Here is a 17,270-nt window from a genome sequence, read left to right as displayed (position 1 = left end):
AAGACTATATCCACTGCTAACCCTGCATCTAATGATCTGGTGATCTGATTGTAAAAGGCCACCAGGCTGGTCTGACATGACCTGCCACTGATGAACCCATGTTGGTTGCCCCTAAGCATGCAGTCTGCTGCTGGCCCCTCCTGGATGTGTTCCAGCATAATTTTCTCAAACAGCTTGCCTAGGATCGAGGTAAGACTAACTGGCCTATAGTTTCCCGGGTCCTCCTTCCTCCGTTTTTTGAAGATGGGAACCATGTTGGCCCTCTTCCAGTCCTCTGGTACCTCACCAAAGCACCATGAGTGCTCGTAAACCCATGCCAGGGGACTTACAATGACCTGGGCCAGTTCTCTTAGAACTCTAGGGTGGAGATAGTTCAAAGGGTAGAAGCAGGACTGGAGAAGTTTAAGAATCAACTGGAAGAAAGGAAGTCCTTTCTGGGGACAGTGGCTGTACACATCATTGTCAGTTAGTATGACGATGGAACAAGAGAGAGAGATTGGATGATAATTTGATATGGAGGAAGGTCAGACGTTGTTATTTTAAGATAGAGGAACATGTGTTTACTGGATGGGAAAGAAACCTGAAAAAAGCAAGAAGCTGTGAAAGGAAAGGAAAAAGAGGATATCAAGAAGGAAAAGGGACATTATAAAATACGAGATAATCAGATCACATGGGCAGGAAGAGATACTGAATGAAGACAGGAGGAAAAAGTCTCAGGGTCAATGAAACAGGAGAAGAAAAGTGTAGAATGGGAGGAAAGAGGAAAGAATAAGGGGGTAAGATGGTGGAAAAGTGACTCTGAGTTCCTTATTTTTATATAGAACAACTCAGTCTTGCACATCCTTTGCAGATAGAAAAAAGGGAATAACGGGTGTGTCTACACATGATATTAATGTGATGCAATAAACTCTGGTGCAGTTCACTGCAGCATATTGAGCCAAGGCAGCACAGTCCTGGCTGGAAGGGAGCCCAAGGGGGTCAGTCTATCAGTCTGGAGCTGCTCCCTGGCTGGGGCACAAGGGTGCTACATTGTTGGGCTAGTCATCAGGCAGCCGCCTATGCCCCAGCCAGCTCTGTCACCATCTACACATGCGTTCCTCTGCATGTAACTACTCTACTGTAGGGTAGAAGTTGTGTTGGCCAGTACTATCGTACAGCAGAGTTAAATAGTTTACTCCAGCCTAATAGTATTGCATGTGTAGACAGTGACACTTTACTATGGAGCCAATTAGTCAGCTCTGCAGTAAAGCATCTTGTGTGGATACACCCAATATATAGATAAGGCTTGAGAGGACATTGAAAGTGTCCAGGGCTGCAAATGTGGTATTCAGTAAGGGAAGTGTACAATTATTTTGTAAGACAGCAGAAGAATGACACAATTAAAAGGTGAGAGGAATGTCTTTTGGGGCACTCAGATTTGAGGCAATTTGCTCTCCCATTTGATTTTGGGATCTACTGAGTACTGAATATACTTGCTCATTTGAGAGAGCTCTTTTGATTTTATTGCCACCTTTCCATAAGCTCCCATCCTTCAAGGCTGATTTCTACACAAACATTCTTTCTCTCATGAAGACTGTTTTTGAATTTTAATTACATTCTTATCCTTTGTTGACTCCATCAGGACTGTTAGGCATGCTGATCCCAATACATGCAACAATTCAATAATTCACTATCATTTATATAGCAGGCATGAGTCACATCAGATGGTAACACTAAACTGCATAGTTTAGTGGAGTCAGAGAAAGTCCTTGGAGAGTTTTGGCAATTAATAGGAGGGCATCTTGGAAATGGACTCAAAGGCAAATCAGAAACAATTTCAGTTTGTATACCATGTAGCCCAGGTTTACCTGCAGCTCCTCACACTGCTCTGCAGCCCAGACAGAGTGTTATGCATTCAGCTAAGCCAGGGGTGGGCAAAATGTGGCCCGCGGGCCAAATGCAGCCCGCCAGGCCATTCTATTCAGCCCATGGGGCCCCTAAAAAATTTAGAAAATTAATATATATCTGGCCCTGGCTGCCTGTTATGCAGCCTTCGATGGCTTGCCGAAACTCAGTAAACAGTCCTCCGCCTGAAATAATTGCCCACCTCTGAGCTAGGCTGTGTATCAACAAAGGAATTTGGGCCCTGGTTTATCTTGGAAGGGACTCTCCAGAGGACAACATCAAATAGCCTCTCCCTTTTATCAACCTCTCTTGTTGTTCATCCACTTCCTGGAGCAGAGGGGCCAGCAGCAGCTCTTTGTTAGTATCCCAGCAGAAGAGCTGAGGCCCTGCTCATGGGAGAGGTAGACTGGACCTAAGGGTGGGAGCTAAGAATGGTAGGGGTTAAGCGTAGTGCAAGGGCTAATGGAAGAACACAATGAGGAGAAAAGAGAAGGATGGAGATGTAGAGGTAGGACAAGGCTTATACCAACCAAACACCTAATCTCACATCGTTTAGGTCATGCCTAGCTTCCTCTCAAGGGTCTCCTGTTCCCTGCCAAAGCTTGCTTTCTGTCCAACTGCCTTAAAGGTCCTGCCCCTAGCTCAAAACCTGCACACTACCCTGGAGAAATCTGTAAGAGAAATATACTCTCAATCCCACAGTTAACACCAGCCCTGAAAAGATGTTCATGGACACGTGCAAATTATTTGCAAATATGTAGATTCAATAATCTGCATAAATCATCTAATGAGAAGATGCTTAATTTTGACACGTTGTGAGTCTGAAGGTAGCCAATTGTTTCCCAGAGAAACAATCGTTTGGCTATTGTTAACTATTAAACAACTATGAGAACTTGATACTCATGTAGAGAATGGCAGCACTGCAAATTAAAGATGTGATTGCAGCTCCTGCAGACAAAGCCAAGCCAGCTTTAAACTAGCTAGCTTGAATACTGGTAACAGAGTAGCTTGCGGTGGCACTGGTTCAGTGTAGGCTGTAAAACCTACCTAGGAGTGTGGGTATATACCTAGCTAGCTAGTCCATGCTGAGCTCTAATACTCAGAGAGCTAGTTTAAGGCTAGTTCAGGTGTGTCCGCACAATTTACAACTGTACCTTTGAACTAACAACATACCTGACGACCTTCTTGTTGTTCTCTGGACGTCAAGTGACTTTCTACTAATGTTATGGACTTTCTACTAATGGTAATTTACACCATTTTAAGGCCCTCTGCCAGAGTAGCATAAATGCTCTTTAATGTAAATCCATCAGCCCTGGTTTTCATCATTATTCCCCTGAATTGGATTTGACATCATTTTGCATAACTACACGTTTTATACAATTACCATTTCCATGAGTTATGTGGACCGGGGTTTTCAAGTGCTTAGTACCTGCCATTGGGGTCAATTTTCAGAATATCTCAGTTCCTTTTCAAACACTGAAATAGCTTCCTATTGTTCCAGTGTTCAAGTGTTCTGCATCTAGCATTCCCTAAGGTGACATGCAGGGACAGATTTTTCAGAGCTTGGTATCTACTATGTGCTTTGTTAGTATTTCTGTGCCCACTTCAGCAGTGTCAGGAATGGGTCTGCAGGCAGTGGACATTAAAATACTATGAGCTTTCACTCTCTTTCATTGCCCCCCTCTTTCAGTGGATTGCTGATGCCACAACTTTAAAATACCTGGTTTGTCAAAAGGTTATAGTTTTATTTTTGTATATAGTCAATGCCAGAATATCTTTGAATGCAAACCTGTACAGTTTTTGAATCTGCTGATGTACATTCATAACAATCAAATATTGAGGAAAACGTGCACATTCATGTTCCCGTCCTTGATATAACTGAACCAGCTGAATGAACACCTTGGGGTGAGATAGAGATTCAGCTAAACAGTTTCACGTGCACATGCAACTGATAAATATCGCTTGCATGAAACATCTTTCTTGCAAAATAGTTGTTCTGTTCATCTTTAGATCATTTTAAGCAGGCTTTCTTTTTTCTTGCTGGATAAAAGATCCCGCCTGTGTTTGAAATGGAATCTTCCACTATTTAGCAAGCCTTTGTTGAATGAGTCATCCAAGCTGTTTCTTATTGGCTGGGATGGTTAGCACCCAAGGGATTGCCTGGCAGAGGCTGCAAGGCCTTGCTTCATTCACAGAAATGTTGGTATGCTAGCCAGCCCTTTCATTCACATACACAGAATTTCATTCACATTTTGCAGTTTTTTATCCGCTTCTAATGAAGAGAGCCATTTGGAAATGATAGGGTTTTCTATGCAGTAGAGAAATGTAGAAATAAGCTATGGTGTGTATATTTGCTGTTGCTATGCTAGGAGGATGAAGAGAAAAATGAATGCTGTGTGGATTCTGTAGCAGGTTTGCAGTGTGGGGATGAAAGGCTATTCTGCAGATCACTAGAAACCTGCTTTTACACTGTCTAGGATATTTCCATTATTCATCACTGCTGGGATAAGAGGTGCTTACTTCATTTAATGTGTCATAAATTATACTAATTAAATACCTGTATTTAAAGCTGTTTTAGTGTGCTTGTCCTGTACTGCAGCCTTTCGTCATAGGGGGAGGGAGGAAAGCCCTCAAGATTATTCCTTTAAAATGTGCTGCAGTTATACTGATTTGTTATGAGAAAACATGCATTCTTTGACCTGCATTTGTCTTTTTTTTACAGTGCAACGTAGCATCCTAAATCCAAATTGCAGTTTACAAAGCAGATCAAATAACATAAAAGTGCCGTTTGGTTTACACTGGGTATTGTAATTTTGCAGTACTTTACATTTGTATTTTTCTATTAAAATGAAGGAGAGATACTGTTTTAAGTATGATACCTATTTTACTCTTCAAATCAGGTATTTTGGGCTGGCGGGCATGTTTAATAGGAGCTAGTGCATTTTTTCTCTTGACTACAGAGCTTCAGCACACTGCTATAGATGCTTCTGAATATCCCTGTAGTATTTTTCAGTCTTTCAGAGCATAACCCAATATTAAACTGGGTTGCAGGTCCATTTTACAGTTTTTCTTGGGGAATGAATATCTACGAAAGAAGGCACAGTTCTTAACCCTCTTGCCGTACATCCAGAGAATACTTCTCTTCACACATAGGTACTTTACTGCATTCAATAAGAAGCTTGCTGTGGAGTATTAGGGCAGAAGGATTTGTTTCTGTACAAAAACTGTGATGTAACAGTTTTTGTGAGGAACTGCATTGACATAAAGGTACTTGTTAAGCTGTTTTGCTGCTTTTGTAAAAGAAAATGAGTGTATTCTTTAGTGTAGCTTTGTCACCCAATGCTGTTATTCATTAAGGTTTTCTGAAATCCTTCAAGGTACATATATATGTTCAGGGAGGGGGGTTGTGAAGTGATGGGGAGTGGTGAACATTATCATAATGCCTAATTGTGACTTCTTACAGATCTACAATGCAGGAGCATTTTAACAGAACAGTGAAGGATTTTCTGAAAAAATGTTAATACAGTTCCTTAGAAGTATTTGCCTTTGATGCCAAAAGAGGAAAAAATTAAAGGTTGGAAGGAAATATCTGTTTGGGAAGATAGGAAAAGGAAATTTGAGAATTGATTGGTGCTAGTATGCTGTAAGTGGGTGGATGGGTTTTTTTTTTTTTTTTGCTACAGGAAGTGATTTGCAGTGTTCACTGAGCCTTTTGTTGAAAAGGGTCCTTCTCATTTGTGTGAGTCATGCTTTTGCTGTGAGCGAGTTGGCAGCTCTAAGCAGGACTGGGATCTCTGTCATAGAAAACTATTACTTCACCCAACCTTAATGTAGAACCATAAGAAATATATTTTAAAGCATTTACTCTTTGTTATACTCTCTTCTTTTTTTTTAAACCAAAATTTTATTTCCCGTCCTTGTTATTATGAATCGTCTGCTATGTTAGCACAGGCATCTTCTGCGTTGGCATCAGATTTGCCAGAACGTATGCAGGAAACCAGATAGAAGGGCATGCTTCAACGTACCAAGTATAACCGCTTCAGGAATGATTCGGTGACATCAGTTGATGATCTTATTCACAATTTGTCCATGAACAGCAAGGTCTCAGCAGTTGCTCCGACTTCAACAACACCTTCATACCTGGTCTCACCTGAGGTTCTCCGCAAGGACCAAGAAGATGGACCCACCACCCTTTGCACCCTCATCCATAAAGTGTCCCACTTGAAACTGTCCAACACAGGCAGCCTTTTGGGCATCAAAAACCTCTCCTCTGCAGTGAAGGAGCTTGCTGTCTCCAAGTTGCAGGGAAGCTCGAGTGCTTCCAGCTCAGCAGCAGGGGCTTCAGACAACACATGTAACCTTGTCTCTGCCACTTCGTGTTCTCAGCAGGACGTGAGCAAGATGAGTACAGGGAAAAAAACACGGTTAGAGGAAATGCACCTGGGAGGTGAAGACTGGAATCAAAATAGCAGCTTTGTCAATAAACCCTCTCGAGGGTGGCTGCACTCGAACGAAAAGATCTTGGGACCTGGTGTGACGTACATTGTGAAGGTTGGTCTGTTTTCCTTCCATTCTCTCTTTTTCTCAATGAAAAATTCTCTGCTGGTTTCAATGGCAAACTGGTGAGGCTGAAAGGATCTCTATTTTTATCTTTCTTGTTGTGTATAATGCATGGAATATAAATGTAGTAAGGTAGGACTGGAAAGCAGGGTTAATTTATTATAATAGAGAACTATGCACATTTGCTTGCTGTGAGTTAATATGTTTTATAGGTGTTTTAAAAGATTCTTCCTGAAGCTAAAAGCAGTTTTTTCTTACTCTGTTTTTTCTCAATTCAGGTGCTCAGTTATCTCTAGTATATTGTATATATCTTGGCTACATAGATTTTCAATATGTCTGTTGCTGTCTATTATAGAACAGGAAAGAGAAATACCTTGATGAGTGAAAACCAGGTTATCATGCACAATATTTCAAATGAAAAATATCTTCAAAGAAATATGTGCCTTTTTGGTGAAGTTGTTATTTGAAATCACACAAAAGAAAGCTACAGATTGCAGTTCTTGTTGTGTTCCACAAATAGAAATATTGTTGATTTATGGTAGAACAAGGAAAAATATAGCCTTGTTTTACGTAACAGGGATTTCGGGCACCTTAAACATTATTTCTCTTTTGAGTACAGTGACGCTTCATGTCCAGGGCAACAATCATGACATTTTAAAATGTACTGTAACAATGATTGTACCTTTGGTAGGGAGGGGGTACAAAATTGTGTCATAATTGCAATTGTGTCAGGTTCCACTTAAATGTTCAAAGATAGTGTACAGGAGGTACAGAAGTGCACATCTGTATACTGTATACAATTCAATCATCAATTTTGCATTCTTATACTTACTAGTAATATTTCTTATGAATAAAGTGATAGTGTAGCAAGGGGTTAAACAGAGAATAGAGCAATTTTATTTAAAGCATAAAAAATTACGGCATAAAGTTTAATTAAGTATGATTTACAATAAAATGAAACCCTCACTTCTTCACTTACCTCACTTTCTCTAAATTCCATATTAAAAGCAGGGGATATATTGAACCACTGAAACTTTGGGAAATAAGTTGTTTGGTGTTTTTTTTAAAGATGGTGTTGATGAAAAACCACTCAAACCTTTTCTTCAGAAGTATTAGGGCTTTATTCAGTCTCAGAAGAGTCTGAGACGTAGAGGAAAATGACAGAGCCAGTGTTACCTTTCAGAATGCAAACTGCTCCTCTGCTCCTCTTCAAGACCTGTCTTGGTAGAAATGCACCTTGATGCTGAATGTTACAGGAGTGTATCTATCCTCCTCTGTCATGACAATATTTTAGTTAATGGAAGGTTGTACAATAGTCTTATCATAGCTTATGAACCTCAGTTCTATTTTTCCTCAAGACATCATTATAAACAAAGATAATGACTTCTGGAATTCACTTCTACTGTTGATTGTGCTTGTAAGCAACAATTATGACGCAGAGCAAATACAGCATTTATTTTCTTGATGTGATTTTCTCACTGACTGACCACAAGTATAGCGGAGAAAGCTGAGAACTTTGAGTTTTGAGTCGACAAGAGGTGACAAAAATATCTTATTTTTGGTTTTAAAATAAAAAATGAATTTTCAGTGATGAATCAATATTTAAAACTCTCACTTGAACAAGATAAAGATTTCCATCGGTGCAACTGGTGTAGAATATTTAAGCCAATTTATTTGGCTTCAGAATTATGTATGCAGTATTTTAGTTGGGTGTTACCAGGTCATCAACATGAATAGAATTATGATATTTAGTATTTCTGTTAAAATAGGATGACAATGTTTCATGTTTTGCTCTCAGGAATATTTAGTCATAGAGAAAATATGGTGTAATATAAATGTCAAAGTAGAGGTTTAAAAGGGATATCAAAATCAATGGCTGATGTTACATGAATGAAAATAAAAGCCATCCTACTTAGTTCATAATTTGCTTGTTCATTAAGTATCTCTGAATTTTCCTCAGCAACTGCAGCATTCACGTAGATAAGAATAGAAGTGCAGTTCCCACATCATTAAACACTGTTAGTTCTCAGGGCTTTTGCGCATTCAAACCATCAAATCAATACAAAGATAATGTACACTGAAAGGAAGCATTCCTTGGGTACCTCATGGCTATACTGAATATCTGGGGGGCTTGTACCATGTTTAATTAATGCCATATGCCTTGCAGAGTATTCCATATGCCATAAGTTAAATGAGACAAAAATTAGATTTGTTGTTAACCAGTAAAACTTTCATCATTTGTATGTGTAAGTGCATAAAGTTAGTATTCGTCATTAATTTATGTCAGAAATGTGGAATGGAAGAGGGCAAGCTGTCATCAATAGACAGTTTGATGTAAACCATGTTCGAGCATCTACAAGCAGAAAGGGCAAGATCCTTACGCGTAGTTCAGTCATCTACTTATATATGATGTAAGAAACAGACTCTTTCCTTAATTTTATTAATAAGCACAATTGCTAACAATGCTTAAATTGCAATAGAGAAAAATGCATTGCTTTGCTCAGTGAAAATAGTGGTCATTTTTTTTGCCAGACTTTTTGTTATCCCCATTTTTTGAGCTTGTGCAAATATGATCTATTTTGAGATAATATAATAGCAATGTGGTAAAAATAGCGAAGGATTATAATGTATAGAAGCTCTGATCTCAGTACTATTCTCTACTGTTGTAGAATTTTTTGGAGATAAAACTGTTGGTCTTGCCTATAATTTTTTCCCCCGTGAATATCATGTTGCCTTTTTGGCTTTTTTTGTGGAAAGTTTTTTTTCACAAAAAGACTGAAGAGGTGGTTTATCAGGGTATAGTTGATCAAAATATATTTGACCTTTTATTTAATTTCTTTGACATTCAATGTGTTTGGAAATATAAACCCAAGGTACTGGTGTTCTATATGACACTGTTGGTGGACAAATTGAAATTGTGGACACTTACGGACTAAGGAAATAAATGAGGATAAAACTTGTTTGTAATGATGGAAGTCCCTGAATATTTCAGTGATTTCTTGGTAGAGCCTACAAGTAATGCAGAAAATGATTGGAGATGTTCATGTTAGAAGAATGAATCCATGTAATAAAATAGTGTAAAATTGCTTAAACTACCAACAACAACAGTTGTGTTTCAGTGAAATTTCTTTGTGTAAACTGATAAATGTCTACAGATTAGTTTAACTGTGATAGTAGCATAGGAGTTTCATTTATTTGGAGATTTAATTGACAACAGTCATCAGCCTTGGTTGGACGCAAATCCATGTTCATTTTTAGGATAACTTGTAGTCTGGTTTTGTTATAGGTATCGATGAGTTTAAACCACTGGTGTTCAACAGTTCTAAAGTAAAATAAACACAAACACACTCCAATAATGTATATAATCTGGTTTTATATACAGAGTCCTTCGTGTGGTAGATCCAAAGACCTTTACTAGCTATAAAAAACAAGCCGGTGGAGGTAGCTAAGCCTTAGAAAAAAAATCTTATGTAAACCCAGACTTAAAAAAACAAAGATACAATCTGCCTTTCAAAGGGCAAAGGTTCTACCACATCAAAAGCCAGATTTGAAAGAAAAAGCATTTTAAAGTAATTAAAATTATGTTACGTGAAAATATATATAGCAATGCCTAACTTGCATTATACACTTGCAAGGTGGGTCTGTTAAATTTGAGCACACTCTAGCGTTGCAGGGTCTTGCTTGCTTATGCTTACAGGAGCTGTCCCACTGGAATATTCGGGACCATTCCCATGTGTTCAGTAAAGATTTAGGGAATTGGGAGATTACTAAAGTGTTGTCATCTACTTGGATCTCATTAGAGCATCCATTTCAATGTACAAACTATAGAGTGTGAGATTTTAGTAGCATTCTGCAGGAAGCTGTTGAATTCTTTGCTTTTGAGGGGCTACATTGTACCTGTAGTCCTAGCTCCTAAAAGGGTTGATGTGTAAGCTGCACCACTCTGGGAATTTCTACAGAAGATGTTGTGCCTGAGAGATAACACCCTGTGCTGTACAATTTGTTCCTTGTTCCTCCATTTTGTACGTGCTTCTGGCCTATGCCTGCAGTAAATTCAAGACCCCCTGCAGCAGTGCAGCTGTGATGGTCAGTCTCTGCCTACAAGGTTTAAAGGGTACCCAAGGTAGGCCATAAAGAAAGGGATGGGTTTTTTTCACTTCTCCCTTAATCCTATGAATACGTATGTAATCCAAGTTACAATCCATTCCTTTTTTTTTAAGTAGTTACATTAGAAAGGTATCTTTGTACCTGCTTTCTTTTGTCTCTCTCAAGTTTATGTGGCTGAGGCTCTAAATTTATGTCTTCCTATATTTATGTTTTTCTTCATCAGTTTTTCTTTGCTTATGCCAAGATGTATCTGCTAATTACACAATAAGCATATAAATCATGTTAAATATATCCCAGATTTTAACTGGCAGCCACCAAAGTGACATGAGCAAAAGTTGTATACGCAATAGATACTTAGGCATGTAATGCAAGTAATTCCCAGGTATCAAGTTTGTTTTTCCAAATATGGGGTTTGTGTCTTAAGTTTTAAGTCCAGGTGATAAAAGTGACTTTGTGATAGTAAGTGAAATGAATGTAATGGATCCTTACTGTCAAATTTCACTATTCCAACCCTAAGCTTTGAAAAGTCATGATTGGCGTAGAATAATAGAATTTAAGGAAAAAAAAATACATTTTGAGGGTTTTTTGTTTTCTTATTTTTGTTTTTCTCTGCAACCATGAGGACCAGAAATTCCTTTTTCCCCCCTTTTAATTCTAGACTGAAAGTCTCATATAATCACATGACTCTAGAAAATGGAGCATTAAGAAAAACAAATATTTCAAAGATTGGAAACACTGCAACTCTTTGTTTTCTGAAATAAAAACTTGGGTAAGGAAAGGGCAGAAGAAAATTATAAAGACCAGCCTTGATTTCAGTAATTAATTTTGCTAGTATACCATATCCTTTCTAGGGTCAGTCAGTCACATCATTATTTATTTTAATCTAATACTTTGCTTCATACTTTAATACTTTACTTCAGTCTGTACTTTAATGGTAAGCCAGCTGATAGTGGTCTAAATTCTGGGGTTTTTTTGCTTAGTCCAAATTCTTTTTTGAGGTCACTATCTCTGGTCTAATGTCTTTGGGCTGATAGTCAGAAGCCACTAAAGTCAATGGGCAGGTTCTCATTGAAACTGACCTAGCCTCAGTTTCTACAAACAGCTTTCACATGTGATTAGGTAGTCCATAACAGTAATGTTATTTAAATCAGCAATTATTATTACATACTTGTGTAATTTAACTCCCCTTCTTTTCACTGGTTTCAGGATTGGGCCCTCATGAGAGTACTTAATTTGCATTTACAAAATGCTTTAGGAGCCCTGGTTTATTTCCCCAGGTTTATGTGTCTTTTGTAAATAACACTGTATTTGCATTATTAATAGCTTCCTAAATAGTAATGTTTCAGCTATATATCTGTTTAATCCTGCTGATTATATGGAGTACTAAACAGTCCAAATAATTAATATAGGTAGAAAATCTAAACATGGTGAAAGAGGCCTTTTCTTTTTTTCATTAGATATTAGATTGTTGGTTACTTTTGCTGGATTCATATGACATCACAGTTACAATAGCAATGCTGGGAACTTCTGTCATCGAGGATGAAAGAGACAAAGCCCTTCAACCACATGGACAAACCAAGAACCTCAGGGAAAATCAGCGGCTTTTAGATCTTTTGTAGAGTCTCCCTGTCTTCCTACTACATTCAATAGTACCCTAGCAATTTGACTTACTGAGGACCCAGCTTCCATTGGTGGACTGTCTATACTTATATCATATCTCTGCTCCACTTCAAGGGAAGAAGTAGAAGCTAATGCAAAAAAAGTCAATATAAAATTAAATGATTCCAAAAGAAGCACCCCGTTTGCTAGGGAACAATGCAAAGTAGATCTCTTTCTAGGCTGATTTACTGAATGCAGTTGATGGACTGTCACCCACATGGTGCTAAAATGGAATTAATTCCACAGAAATTGTGTCTCCACCAATTCTAGACAGATTTAGTGAAGATCCCACCCATTCTGGGCTGTGTATTAGGGAGATTTAATATGGCTCAGTATAGCCATATTTTCTTCTGTATCATTTTTCATATCAGAATGTTTGATTGTAACTGGCAAATAATAGCAAGGTTCTGGTACAAAGATATGAGAGATAAGTAGAAACTAGTTAAAAATCTGTAGAAGTTCTTTTTTCCATGACATTATTTATATGAGAGGGTCTTTTTTGGTTTTGGCTTTTTTCTCATTTTAAATCAAGTCTAGGAAATAAATACATTAAATTAGTCCAATCCATGTAATAAGAAATATGAAAAAAGAGGAAAATAAATTCTGTCTTTTACTTGAAGGACTTTTGGAAGACATGTGCTCAACTGTATGCATTTTGGATACAAGTGATCTGTTGTTACCCTTGTTTTTGTTAGTATAGAAGTATATACCAAGGAGTGCTAGTGTTTGTAAAATTATATTTTCACTTATCTCTGACACCATGAGGGTACAATGAAGTGATTACCAGAAACAAAACTCTGGGTTGACTTGCAGTTGAGTCATTTTAAAGAGATCCTCCTCCCTTCACCTCCACAGAAACCTGAATGATTCATGAATGCCAGTCACGCTTCTTAGTACAGGTGGCATATTTCTAATAAAATAGGATATCAGTCATTTTTATTTAATATTACCTAAAGGCTAAGCAGCAAACCAGAGAAAAGAACAGACACTAAATCTGTATGCCTATGAGCCAGCTCCTAAAAAGATGTGGAGTAACATTACAAACAATGTTCAATGTAGCTGTAAAAATACAGTATCTGTGTGATGTTCTGAATTGGTCAAGATACTTTTCTTACATCAGACAAAACATACTGCCTAGAATAGTCCTTGGTTCTAGATTCTAATATGGTTGGTATCCTCGCTGACCCAGAGATAAGGAAAGGATTCAGTACTGAGAAGCATTACAAGACCTAAGACCTAAGTATGAAATCAAAGTATGCTGCTAAATACAGTGGGTCTGATTCTCTTACATCTCTCTGACGGTGTAAAGGGGCATTAGAGTGGAGCTCACTATATAGGAAGATAATATTGTATAGCTCTTTCAGTGATAGATCTCAGAAAGTACTTTACTGAGCCCTGATCACAGTTTTCAAGGCCCTAATACTCAGGAGTATTACCTCTGTTCTATAGGGCCAGGGACAGAAGTTACACATAAACCAGTTTAAGTGCTTAGAAACTGGTTTAAATCTGTAACAGAACAGAAGTTCTGTGCACATAAACCCTATGTTCTACAGCCACATACATCTGAAATGCCGAAGGTTACCTAGAAGGCTAATGACGGTGCCAGGCTGCCAGGTCCTGAGTTCCAGTCCAACATTTCATCTGCTAGGCAACACTACTCCTCAAAGCCCTGTCAACCTGAAACAGCAAAGGTTTCTTACTGCAAATGAGGCCCCACACCTAGTATATCCTCAAAGGAGACAAAAACTAAAAGAGCCTGAATTAGATTTGGGCTCGCAAGAGACAGTGTCTCGTGAGTGATGTAAAGAATAATCACCTAGTTTATGTTAAAATGTTGTGTGGGTGTGTGTGGGTGTGTATGAATGTGTGTTAAAAGCTTTTTGAATTTGAACATGAGACGTGCTGGATAAGAGTTAGTGACTCATGAGTCAAACATACAGAAAAGAGGAGGAATCAAATTCATCCTATTGTAAGCTGTTGTTGAATTTAATAAGGTTGCTCAGGCTTCCACTCATAATGAATTTGGCCCACAGTATACACCTAATCTGTTATGATATGGCATTGAAACTTTTGACTTGTGTGTCTGACATATTAAACAGATGTGCTTCCTGCTATTTCTCTTTTTACTAAATAAAGTAAAACACTTCAATATGAGCTTGCTGCTGTCAAACCAAAAAGTACTGTGGTGTGCAAGTGTGAGTCCAGGCTATACAGTACCAGTTCAGCTCTAAAAGTTCTGAATTTTGGGGTCCAGAAATTGATTACATAAATTCAGTTCACACCTAGCTGGCAGCCAACTAAATCCAACCTGTGCATATGCTGCAGGTTGTTTAGAAAATTGTTATGAAGGCAGACAAGTTGCACCATTATATCTGAGGGCCAAATTTAGCTTGTGGTACCTTTATAATTAGTATTAATACATGAGATGGAGGAAATAGTTTGATTCAGATCCCTAGTTAAGTAGGTAGAGCAAGCAAATAAGAAATCATTTTTTACTTGTAAAGTAAGCAAGTTTAACCTGTAAATTATTAAGAGACAGCCCCACAAATGCTGTATTTACTGTCCTTTTCCAGAACAGAATTGCAGTTTGGCTCAGTCCAGCAAATCATACATGTGAATCATTCTACAAAAGTCAGTGGAATTACTCAAGCGCTCAGTGATCAGCATGATTTTGGGTGGTCTGGAGGACTGGAGCTGTCAAGAACATTAGGAGACAACGAGATGCAAAATGGGTATCATTCAAGACTTAGGCTTCTTGGAGATTTCCTGTACTCTGTATCTAACTTACTTTTTGAATAGTGCTATGAATTGTAGTCCTGAGCATTTAATATTAGACACAAACAATGCCCTGTAGTAAGGTATGTGAAAATTATTCAAATGATGAGAATTGGAGCTAAACTTAACATGGAACCATACCACATTATTAGTCCTAAACAGCTACCATTTGGGGGGGGTTTCTATCTGAAATAGCATAGATAATACTTAGAATACTCAAAGGGCTTTGTAATAATTAATTCATAAAGTAGATAATTACATTGGATAAATGGTCCATACAAGCAGGGGGTACACACTGGAATACAGAGACCTTTCAAAACCTTTAATATATTAAGGCTGTATCTTTGTATATTATAAAAGCTTTTGAAATTAATTTTGTAATAATAAAACAAAACAACACCCTAGGTAAGCTAAACAGCTGAATAAGCTTCTTTTCAGCTACCTATTTTTCCCCCCAGCATTCTCCTTGGCTTTGGTGGTGCCAGAGGATCTATTGTACCTGTCTCCTGCTCTACTTCCAACACTCAGGGATCCATTTAGCAGTCACTATTCTTTCAGTTAATTTGGACTATACAGGGCTCCTTTTGTACAAATTCAAAAACCTACAGTGTCATATTAAGACTGAATGAGATGTGTTTGATAGGAACTATAGAAAAAACCAGAATAGATGCTGTAGATATTCTGAGACAGAGATAGAAACCTATGCTAGATATATTTAAATTATCAGACTTGTGATGAAGAATAGTTAGTACATATAAAATGATGCAAGAAAATGATGCCAGTACATACATATCTTTCAAATATCTGAATTTACTCTTGACAACATTTCTTCATATGTTCAAAGATATGCTTTCTCATTCGTATAGTTGACACTGCCCTTCCCTGTCTTGTAGGCAGAAGCTTGATTTCCCAGTGGCTCAGCTGAACTTTTGCACTTTTGTCTGGGATGAATTAGGTAGGGGTGGTCCTGTCTTTAGCAGGGGTTGGACTGGATGACTTCTTGGAGACCCTGCCATCCTTAACTTTCTATGAATTCCATCCATATATATTGATATAAACATATATTTCTATATAGCATCTTAGAGGTAATGTAAATTTCTGTTCAGGTCAGCCAAAGAGCACCTATTAGAGCAACTGCTATCTTTCACTTATGTGTTTTTACACCACATAGCACAATGGTGTCCTGAGATGTGGGTAGAACTAAGAGGTGCTACAGTAATACAAATAGTAATATAGTAAACCTAGAGATGCTATACAGTGACAATGGTTTTGATATCTAATTATAAGCTTTATTGTCATAAAAGGTTTTGGTTTTGGAAGCCTTTGCCTGCTTGTATTAAAGGATTTCTAATGTGTAACACAAGCTGCTAGAACTAATCTGCATGGTGCTTTTAAGGAAATATATTTTCCTGGATATGCATGGTGGCAAACCAAATACTTTGAGACTTTGTTCTAGACTAGTTCACCTTATCTAAGTAGGCACTTGTAAAGATTGAACAACGTATTTCAGATGTAGTGATGCATCATATAAATATTTACATTCACACAGTTGAATAATCTGTGTCACTTGAAAATTACCCCAAAAAGTCATTGGAGTGAAGTTATTGCATGTGCTATTTATTTCCCCACAAGTAGTAACTGCACTTCGAAGAAACTTGCATTTCGTAATACCACATGCATTTTGCATATAGAACATATGGTAATTTGGCAGAATCCAGGGTAGAGATGCATCTTTATAAACTAATTGAATCAGAGATGCCAAAGCTTTGATGAGCCAGAGCTCTGAAACCTGGTTCATGAAAGCTTATGCATCTGATTTAATCAATAAGATGCATCTCTACTCTGCCATCTGCTTGATTTTAGACTAACATGGCTAACTACCTCTTTCTGCTCAAAGGGTAATTTGTTACCCAATGGGCACGTCTACACGTGACGCTATGTCACTGTAGCAATGTGCTATGGTGACATAGTGTCTGCAGGCAAAAACCATAACACCGCCACTACATTGCTGTAGCAACATGCTCCCTCCGTATAGCATGTTGCTACGGCGATGTAGGGGCTAAAAGCAACTGTGTACTGCTAGCACCGCACAGTACAGGCTGGTACTGTGTCATCATTTAGTATTTCCAGAAGGAAGTACTACATGATGGTGCAGTAGCAATGATGCACCCGATATGTACATTTCTAACTTAGGTACTGCTGTGTTTTTGAAAGCTGAAGTGCATGCATGAGAAGATGCACAATCATAAGCTTACATGTGCAAAATTGTGAGTTTAATTACTGTG

The 17,270-nt window shown here is 38.0% G+C and overlaps 1 protein-coding gene and 1 long non-coding RNA gene across 2 annotated transcripts in view; both read left to right on the top strand.

The window, feature by feature from the left end:
- Positions 1-5,223, top strand: part of LOC109323751 — an 11,743-nt gene extending 6,520 nt beyond the window's left edge. The window contains exon 3 of the long non-coding RNA XR_002104742.1: positions 5,212-5,223. This is a non-coding gene — a long non-coding RNA (uncharacterized LOC109323751). The remainder of the gene's footprint in view (positions 1-5,211) is intronic.
- Positions 5,224-5,600: 377 nt separating this feature from the next.
- SHC3 (SHC adaptor protein 3) overlaps positions 5,601-17,270 on the top strand; it is an 88,023-nt gene continuing 76,353 nt past the window's right edge. The window contains exon 1 of the mRNA XM_019555406.1: positions 5,601-6,435. Coding sequence (XP_019410951.1) covers positions 5,896-6,435 — 540 coding nt within the window. The 5' untranslated portion in view covers positions 5,601-5,895. The remainder of the gene's footprint in view (positions 6,436-17,270) is intronic.

This window comes from Crocodylus porosus, unplaced genomic scaffold (assembly GCF_001723895.1).
Source record: "Crocodylus porosus isolate Cpor-Errol unplaced genomic scaffold, CroPor_comp1, whole genome shotgun sequence".
NCBI classification, from domain to species: Eukaryota; Metazoa; Chordata; order Crocodylia; family Crocodylidae; genus Crocodylus; species Crocodylus porosus.
Note: the sequence above shows the minus strand (reverse complement) of the source record. Positions and strands in the feature narration are given on the sequence as shown.